Below are 9,392 nucleotides of genomic sequence, written 5' to 3' on the forward strand. Positions count from 1 at the left end.
CTCAAATTAAAAAAATTAAACTGGGTGTGTTGATGCACACTTTTAATCCCAGCACTGGGGAGGCAGAGGTAGGAAGATTACCATGAGTTTGATGCCACCCTGAGAATACATAGTGAATTCCAGGTCAGCCTGAGTTAGAGTGACACCCTACCAAAAAAAAAAAAAAGAAAAGAAAAGAAAGAAAGAAAGAAAAAGAAGAAGAAGAGGAGGAGAAGTGAGGGGAGGGGAAGGGAGAGGGAACAGGAGCAGAGCTGGCCTTTAATCTCAGTACTAGGGAGACTGAGATAGGAGAATCACTGTGAGTTAGAGGCCAGTCTGGGCTACAGAGTGAGTTCCAGATTAGCCTAGGCTATAGTGAGTCCTGTCTCAATCTCACTGCACTCCACCCCCCCCCCCCAGAAAAAGAGTCTCTGGATGTGGTAGTGCATAGCCGCACTCCCCGCACTGTCGTGCCTAGGGCAGGAAGATTGCAAATTGAAGCCAGCCTGGGCAATCTAGTGAAACCCTGTCTGGAACCAAACCCAGGGACATAAATCTGCTGGTGACTGGCTCACCGTCTCCCCTGGGCTGTGCACACAGAATGCCCCATGGCGGTGAGCTGCTGGCTTTCTGTTCTCAGCCCTGCATTCATCCAGTGTGTCCGGCTGGTAGTGTGATGTGAGTGGGCTGTGGGTGGACTTTGCCCTCCGTGGAACAGAGCTACATATCTGGGCTTTTCCCTCTAGACAGCCAGCTGTTCACGTTGCCAGCACACCATGGCCCAGGGGCAGGCCATGGCCCTGGCAGTCGTAAGGAAGGAAGGCCGCCCGTAGCACTGTGAGCCCAAGCAGGGCTCTGGGCTTCAGGTTCCACTCCCTTGTCCCCCAGGGCTTTGTCCTCCTCCCCAAGACCGAGTGTGATGTGCGGGATGTAGAGTTCGCCCGATGCCTGCGGCTGCGTCAGACCTCCCTGGAACCTGTTGCTTTCCGGCTGCCCCGAGTCAGGGTAAGGTTAGAGCCTAGGACTGTAGCATCCATTCCCATCTCCAGGGCTGACCAGGGAGAGGGACTTCAGTTCTTATAACCTCGCCTCTGGCCCTCCCTGCTGTAGGTTTTGGGGACACTCGCCTCCTTCTTTCATTGAAATTCTGCAGTGCATGGAAATGCCAGTGGGGATGGGGCCAGGTCTCAGTGCTGGTGTGCCATGCATGGGCCTCTGGTCAGTGTCTCAGGACAGCCCCTCTCTTCCCCGCAGAAAGAGTTCTTCCAGGATGACGTGTTCCCAGACACAGCTGTGAGCTGGGAGCCCGTGCTCAGTGCCAAGGCCTGGCTTGGAGGCGCAAATGGGCAGCCTCAGCGCCTCAGCCTGCAGCCCCCCGGCATGACCCCAGGTGGAGTGTGGGAATGGGCAGGGGAGGCAGCAGAGCAGTCTGCACAGGGCTGGAAAAAGGGGCACAAGGCACAGATACAGTCCTTTGTCCCTGCTGCCACACAGAGCTCTCCCTAGTTCTCGTGTTTCCATCCCACCCCAACGCGTGCACACCTGCACACACACACGCACACACTCACCATACACGTACACTCTCATACATACACCCTGTGCAGCTCTGTGAACAGCTTTGGTGCCTACAACGTTGCTTCTTGGGTCACTGCTAGGGAATGCCCTGTGGACTGATAACCAGCAGTCCCATCCGGGGCTTCTCTGATTCCTGTCCTTGCCCCATCCCAGTGAGCCAAGCCCCCCGAGAGGCCCCTGCCCGACGGGCCCCATCCTCAGCACAGTACCTGGAAGAGAAGTCTGACCAGCAAAAGAAGGAAGAGGTGAGCTGGCTGTGGTGGTGCACACCTTTAGTCCCAGAACTTGGGAAGCTAAGGTAGGAGGGTCACTGTGAGTTCTAGGCCAGCCTGGAACTACAGAATGAGTTCCAGGTCATCCCAGACTAAAGTGACACTCTGCCTCTTAAAACAAAAACAAATAGCAGGGTGTGGTGGCACATGCCTTTAATCCTAGCACTCTGAAGGCAGAGGTAGGATTGCCATGAGTTCTAGGCCACCCTGAGACTAGATAGTGAATTCTAGGTTAGCCTAGGCTACAGTGAAACCCTATCTTGAAAAGCCAAAAATAAGTGAATAATTAAATAAATGGCATCTGCTGTTCACCCTCATAGCTGCTGAACGCCATGGTGGCGAAGCTGGGGAACCGAGAGGACCCGTTGCCCCAGGACTCCTTTGAGGGGGTGGATGAGGATGAGTGGGTGAGTGAATGGTGAGAGCTCCGGCTTTCCTCACCAACTGCCCTGTCCTGGGCACACGAGGGTGCACACCCTCCCTTCCCAGCCTCCTTCACCCTCTTCTGTTTCTTGGTTTCCTACCCAGGACTAGCCTGCCCACCAGGCACCCCTGGCCTCAGCTGCCACTGCCACCTCCGACAACCACCTGGTGTCCCTGCACACCTCCCACCTCTGCAAACTGGCAGATGCCACTCTACCCCTGGCTCGTGTGTCTCAGAAGCCCTGGCTTCCTGCAAGCCTCAGGCATTTTCATGGCCACTGGGCCCACTGCACCTTGAGGCGTTGCCTGCCCCTCTGCTTTCTCTGGGACCAGCTGTTTCTCAGCTGCCCCCTAACATGTGGCTTCACAGCCTGGGTGGTGAGATCGGCCGCATGTCTCTGGGCTGGCCCTGGACTCCCTGTCTCCCTACTGTGCTGACCCGGGCCGGCCCCAGCGTGGCTGATCTCATCCAGCACCTTCAGTCAGCACATGCCAACCCACCTTGCCTGCTGCCCAGCTCCAGTCACGGATGTTGGGGGCCGGCCCCCCACCAGGCTGTTTGGAACAGCTACAACCTCAGGGGCCTAGCACTGCTTGGCCCTGCTTCCCAGGCTTGAGGCCAGGAGAAAAGGATCTCAGAGAGCTGACAGCCTAATTATGATGGTTTGAGCCCCACAGGGACCGGCTTGCACATGAATGTTTTCAGCAATTAAACTTTTCTAAGATGGCTAACCCTTGTGCTGCTCTGATTTCCGGGAGACTGAGGAGGAAGGGAACTGGCATGTGAATGAGGGGGGTCAGGCCCTGGGTGCGTTTTGGTCCCAAGGCCTTTTCTTTATTTAGCACTTGTGTCCAGCCACACTGCAGATGTCAGGTACTACAATGAACAAAAGGCTTAAGGTCTTTCAAGGCCCTTCAGCTGATGATAGCCTCGTTGTTCAAGGGAACCAACCAGACTGCATGAGAGCAGAGTGAAGAAAACTTTTTTCCAAAGTGTGGTCTCACTCTAGCCCAAGCTGACCTGTAGTCCCAGGCTGACATCGCATTCCCACCTATCCTCCTACCTCAGTGCCACCATGCCCTGCTTTAAATATATTTTTGTTTGTTTGTTTGTTTTTTGTTTTTCGAGGTAGGGTCTCACTCTAGCTCAGGCTGTCCTGGAATTCACTATGTAGTCTCAGGGTGGCCTCCAACTCACAGTGATCCTCTTCCCGAGTGCTGGGATTAAAGGCGTGCACCATCACACCTGGCCTGACTCTCATTCTCTCTATCTACACCATCCAAATATATATATATATATAGGTTTGTTTGTTTGTTTGTTTTTGTTTTTCATGGTAGGGTCTCACTCTAGCCCAAGCTGACCTGGAATTCACTATGTAGTCTCAGGGTGACCTCAAACTCATGGCATTCCTCTTGCATCTGCCTCCCAAGTGCTGGGATTAAAACACGCGCCACCACGCCCGGCTTCGTCCTAAATGTTTTGACAAAGTCAAGAAAGGCACCAGCTCAAGCGCGGGCGCACCCGCAGGAGGACAAGCCCGGCAGTCCTCCGAGCCCGTCAGGCTCCGCCCAACGAGAGCTTAGCCCCGCCCACCGCGCGTGACGCTCGCCTCCTCGGGATGACGCGCATGCCCCGTGCGGCTTCGCGCATGCGCTCCCGGGTCTCCGTTGACCTCTGACCCGAGGCCGCCCTTGAGCCGGGCCCACGGGGCCCAGGAAGGCGGCCGGTTCCCGTGCGGCTGTGCGGTCGTCATGGTGAGGCCCGGGGGGAGTCGGCGAAGGGAGGTCGAGCAGGCGCGGGGGGCGGGCGCCGAGCACCCCGGGCCTCGCGTGCCAGGCGGGGAGCGGGGTTGGGGCCGGAGAGGCGGGTCGGAGACCGCGGCGGCCTCGGGGTCGGGGTCGGGGTCGGGGTCTGTCCCGGGTGGGCGCGCTCCGCGTGGGGCTCTGCGACGTCGGTGGTGTCTCCTGGCTGGATTATTAGGCCCGTTTCACAGCCGGCTACCGCGCCGACGTGAGCGAGCTGGGACCTGGGACGAGAGCAGTGCCATCGGCGCCCAGAGCCAGTGCGCTGTGCGGTGGCCTGTAGGTGACCTGGGGAGCCTTAAAAAAAGAAAAGCTTCGGGCTGGAGGGCTCAGTGGTCAAGGTGTGTGTCTGCAGAGGTGCTGTCCTGCGAGGCCCGAGGACCCAGGCTCAGCTCAGTTCCCAGAACCTGCGTAAAACCGGCTGCTCAAAGTGGCACGCGTATCTGGAGCTCGTTTGTAGTGGCTGGAGGCCCTGGCGCGCCCATTCTCTACCTCCCCCCCCCCCGCAAATAAATAAAGAAAACTTAAACACCCGGGAGACAGAGGTAGCCCAGCACTCAGAGTGGCAGAGGTAGGAGGATCGCTGTGAGTTCGAGGCCACCCTGAGAATACATAGTGAATTCTATCTAGGTCAGTCTGGGCTAGAGTGAGACCCTATTTCAAACAAACAAACAAAAATAAAGGTTCTTATGCTCCGTTCCTACTGGTGATTGCGACGCAGTGAGCTTGGTAGAAAGTAGTACCAAGCCGGGCGTGGTGTCGCACACCTTTAATCCCAGCACTCGGGAGGCAGAGGTAGGATCGCCGTGAGTTTGAGGCTACCCTGAGACTCCATAGTGAATTCCAGGTCAGCCTGGGCCAGAGTGAGACCCTACCTCGAAAAACCAAAAAAAAAAATTTGAGGAAGAAAGAGGCAGAGAGAAAGAATGGTCTCGTTAGGTCCTCCAGGCACTGCAGATGCTTGCTTCACCTTGTGTGTCTGGCTGATGTGGGTCCCAGGGGATCAAATCTGAGTCCTTAGGCTTCACAGGCAAGCGCCTTAACCACTAAGCCATCTCTCCAGCCCTGAATTTCCTTTTTTATTGAATATATTTTATTTATTTGTAAGGGAAGAGAGAGACCAGGCATGCCAGTGCCTCTAGCTATTGCCACCTTGTGTATATGGCTTATGTGGGTATTGGGGAATTGAACCTGGGTCGTTAGACTTTGCAGGGAAGTGCCCTAACTACTGACCCATCTCTCCATCCCATCAGATTTTTTTTTTTTTTTTTGAGGTAGAGTTTCACTCTACTCCAGGCTGACCTGGAATTCACTATGGAATCTCAGGGTGGCCTCGAACTCATGGCAGTTCTCCTACCTCTGCCTCCCGAGTGCTGGGATTAAAGGAGCGTACCACCATGCCTGGCTTTTTTTTGTTTTTCAAGGTGGGGTCTCACTGTAGCCCATGCTGTCCTAGAATTCACTATGTAGTCTCAGGGTGGCCTCAAACTCATGGTGCACCACCATGCCTGGCTCCAGATTTTTTTTCTTCAACCATAGTTCTGAATCCTCATGCTTGCTTTGCTGGCAGCCATCTTCCCAGCTTCCCAAGGCTCATGGGGCACAGCAGAAAGTACACTAGTGATTCCAAAGCAGTGTTACTGATGTGTGGCCTCATTGGGACAGGCTTTGTGTGGGAAGTGGGATCATTGAGGGGTGTGTTCTAGCCAAGGGAACCCCAGGAGCCCATCATACAGAAGCATCATTCCATCTTAGATCCTTATCCCGTTTTGCAGTGGCTTTGAGAACAGGAGTCAAGTGACTTGATCACTAGTCAGCGAGCACCCTATTCCTGACACTTGCCACACAGCTGGCTGCAGCCCTGACCCACAAACACCTTTGATCACAGGAGGGCTTTTTCTGGCCTTTGCTCTCTGGTGTGAAGTCTAGGACTTAAGAAATTTCCACCTCCTGGTGAAATGTAAACGATTTCTGTTTATTCCTTTCCTTAATGGCCCATAATCACATCCTGCTTGTTAGAGAAGGGCCGTCTCAGGGGACGAAAAGGCCAGTCTTGATTCCACTGCAGCCTGACAGCCCCTCTTTAGCCTTTGAGTCCAGCTCCTGATGCTAGCCAGCTTACTGTCAGTTTCCCTCCAGACCTCAGGGTCCTGTGTAAGGCCTTGGTGAATAGGGCTCCAAGCCTGTGCTCCCAATTTCCTTCCCCCAAGTATTGGCCTGTCACTCTGCCACTTGAGTTCCCAGGATTAAGGGGCACAAACACGAAAACATGCTTGTCACAGAGCCTAGCACGCAGGCTCAGCCTTACTGACTGAGGAAATCGACTGATAAGAGTGTTCAAAGAAGGGCCAGGCTCTTGCTTATTCCATGTGAGCACCACTACCCCCAAAGAGTGGCCCCATGTTTTTTTTGTGTGTGTGCACCTTGTATGTCATTTCATAAACAAGGGATCAGTTTTCATGCATGTGGTCTATACCTCATTACCATTTCACAACAAAATCCCCTTTCCATTTATTCCCTCCTCCAGGTCTTTCTCTGGGCCAGCTGGAGCGATGGTCTGCTCCCAGTATGTCTCATAGACTTTTCCCCTTGGAGCACATGGGACTCCCTTTGCCTGAAGCCCTAATAACTAGATGCTACCTGCCTGGTAGGATCCTGCCCCCTCTCTGGGAGTTCCCTCTGTGGACTCTGCTGCAGCTTAGGTCATAGTAAGGCTCCCTGAGGAATTGTACATGAATTGTACATGGCAGGACCTTAGGAGCCTTGTCCTGTGGGGTTTCCCCTCCTAGGCCAGGCGCTCTGAGGACAGGGGTTGAGTCGTGTGTATCTTTACTCCAGGGCTGAATGGATTTATTTTTATTTATTTACTTCTTGAGGTAAGGTCTCACTCTAGCTCAGGCTGACCTGGAATTCACTATGTAGTCTCAGGGTGGCCTCCAACTCACGACGATCCCTACCTTTGCCTCCCAAGTACTGGGATTAAAAGTGTGTGCCAAGCAGGCCATGGTGGCGCACACCTTTAATCCCAGCACTCGGGAGGGAGAGGTAGGAGGATTGTGTGAGTTCAAGGCCACCCTGAGACTACATAGTGAATTCCAGGCTCAAAAAACAAAAATACAAAATAAAAGTGTGTGCCGCCATGGATGGCTATAAATCTTTTTTGGTTTTGGCTAAATGTGTTTGAATAGATGAGTGAACTTCGGTGACTGAACAGATGATTTGGCATGCTATCCAGTCATTTGGTCCCTGCCTTCCTGTGCTTTTTAAATATTATCATACCCTCCCCCAACTGTGGGGACTGTTGAACTCTGAGTAGACCCTTAGTAACGCTGTGTGTGTAGCATAAAGCCCAGTTTGTCCTCAAACTCAGTTTTTCTGCTTCCGCCTGTAGGTACTGTGATTACAGTGGCTCTCCACCATGCCTGGCCCTTGAGTAAACTTGTGTTGAATAGACAGACTCCCAGGCCTAGGACTTGAAGAGTCATGGGGGGCATGGTGGGTCTGCAAGTGTCTGAAGCTGCCCAGAGCTGGGGGAGTTTAGGGGAGGCTTATGCCTGAAGCTCTACACATCATGCCCTCTGCTGCCTACCTGGTAGCCCTCAAAGTTGGTGCCTTCTCTGTCCGCAGGCCAAGTACTTGGCCCAGATCATCGTGATGGGTGTGCAGGTGGTAGGCAGAGCTTTTGCTCGGGCCCTGCGGCAGGAGTTTGCAGGTAAGCGTGGCCCCTACTCCCTTGGTGCTGTGACCTTCTAACTAGGTTGGATTGTACCCCTGGGCCACGTCGGCTGTGAATGCAGGAGTCCCACTTTGGGCTGGGGTTCTGTACCTTGGGTGGCCTGGGCCACATTCCTCCAGTAGGGGTCAGTCTAGACATGGAACCTTTCCATGTAAGGGAAAGGCTTATCACTTAGGCCTGGTTAACACCAGGATGTGAGGTGGGATTGAGCACCTGTTTTTGGAAATAAAGTTTTTGTTTTTGTTTTTTCGAGGTAGGGTCTCACTCTAGCCCAGGCTGACCTGGAATTCACTATGTAGTCTCAGGGTGGCCTCGAACTCATGGTGATCCTCCTACCTCTGCCTCCCAAGTGCTGGGATTAAAGGCATGCGCCACCACACCCAGCTTAGAAATGAAGTTTTATTGGAGTATAGCCACATCTGGTTGTTTTCAAGGAGAGCTATGTCATTCCAACACAGACTAATTGACTGCAAAGCTAAAATATTTACTGTCTGGCCCTTTAAGGGGATGTCTTCTGGCTTCTGGTTGTAGGGTCACTAAAGGTTGTCTTCTGAGGCAGCCTGTTTCGTAATATAGTGGACATTAACTGGACAGCCTGGTCCCAGCTATTATCCCTGTCCTCCCTGTTGTTTCACTGTGCCTGGTTCCCACAGTAGCTTAAAGCTCCTTGACTTGCTCTGCCCCTGGGACGGGAAGGGAGAAGCAAGGTCATCTTTTGTTGTGGACTGGGAGACCAGGAACAGGGTTGACGCTACTCTTATCTCAAATGAGGCATGCTTGTCAGGGTGAGCCCCCAGCCCACACTTGGAAAGCCTATGGGTCTCTGGGCCATCATGTGCTGAGCAATCACTTCCTGTGTGTCCACATAGCCAGCCAGGCAGCTGCTGATGCCCGGGGGCGTGCTGGGCACCAATCTGCTGCTGCATCCAACCTCTCTGGCCTCAGCCTCCAGGAGGCCCAGCAGATCCTCAACGTCTCCAAGCTGAGTCCCGAGGAAGTCCAGAAGGTGAGGCCCTAAACTGGTTCCTGGAAGTTGGGGATGGCGAAGAGGCAGATGTGGAGGCGTCACGATGAGCTGTTCCCTCCATGACCGCCTGTCTGCTTCATAGTGGTCACAGCAGCCTGAACAATCCATGTGGTGTGTGGGTCAGAGGTCAGGGCCTTTTAGCTTCCCTTCCTTGTCAGTTTACCCACTCACTGTGTCCTCTCCCCCCAGAATTATGAACACCTGTTTAAGGTGAACGATAAATCCGTGGGTGGCTCCTTCTACCTGCAGTCCAAGGTGAGTGTTTTTCGGTTGTGACAATGGGAAGCCACATCTTTCACCTACCCTGAAGTGCTGCTAAAGGCTCCAGGCCAGAGGCTCTGCAAGGGCCTGATCTTTCCCCTCCCCAGGTTGTCCGTGCAAAGGAGCGCCTAGATGAGGAACTCAGAATCCAAGCCCAGGAGGACAGAGAGAAAGGGCAGACACCCAAAACGTGACTGCTTGCCTCTCCTCACCCACCCCACCCCTCATAATTTATAGCTTGGTAATAAATGTCTTTTCCACATTTCTCCTGTGCATGCATTGCTGTTTGAAAGGCTGACTTACCTTCCTGCCCACT

The 9,392-nt window shown here is 53.7% G+C and overlaps 2 protein-coding genes across 2 annotated transcripts in view; both read left to right on the forward strand.

Annotated features, from left to right (window-relative positions):
* The window catches only part of LOC101612627 (coronin-7), a 67,857-nt gene extending 64,876 nt beyond the window's left edge, over positions 1 to 2,981 (forward strand). Inside the window, exons 24-28 of the mRNA XM_045161551.1 lie at positions 868 to 984; positions 1,234 to 1,369; positions 1,708 to 1,799; positions 2,147 to 2,233; positions 2,355 to 2,981. Of these exons, the coding sequence (XP_045017486.1) occupies positions 868 to 984; positions 1,234 to 1,369; positions 1,708 to 1,799; positions 2,147 to 2,233; positions 2,355 to 2,360 (438 nt within the window). The 3' untranslated portion in view covers positions 2,361 to 2,981. The remainder of the gene's footprint in view (positions 1 to 867; positions 985 to 1,233; positions 1,370 to 1,707; positions 1,800 to 2,146; positions 2,234 to 2,354) is intronic.
* Positions 2,982 to 3,905: 924 nt separating this feature from the next.
* Positions 3,906 to 9,338, forward strand: Pam16 (presequence translocase associated motor 16). The gene is made up of 5 exons (XM_045161553.1): positions 3,906 to 4,004; positions 7,680 to 7,764; positions 8,658 to 8,794; positions 9,005 to 9,070; positions 9,184 to 9,338. The coding sequence occupies exons 1-5, from the start codon at positions 4,002 to 4,004 to the stop codon at positions 9,268 to 9,270; spliced, it is 378 nt and encodes a 125-aa protein (XP_045017488.1). The 5' UTR covers positions 3,906 to 4,001; the 3' UTR covers positions 9,271 to 9,338.
* Positions 9,339 to 9,392: the final 54 nt, after the last annotated feature.

Source organism: Jaculus jaculus, chromosome 11, assembly GCF_020740685.1.
Source record: "Jaculus jaculus isolate mJacJac1 chromosome 11, mJacJac1.mat.Y.cur, whole genome shotgun sequence".
Lineage (NCBI taxonomy): Eukaryota > Metazoa > Chordata > Mammalia > Rodentia > Dipodidae > Jaculus > Jaculus jaculus.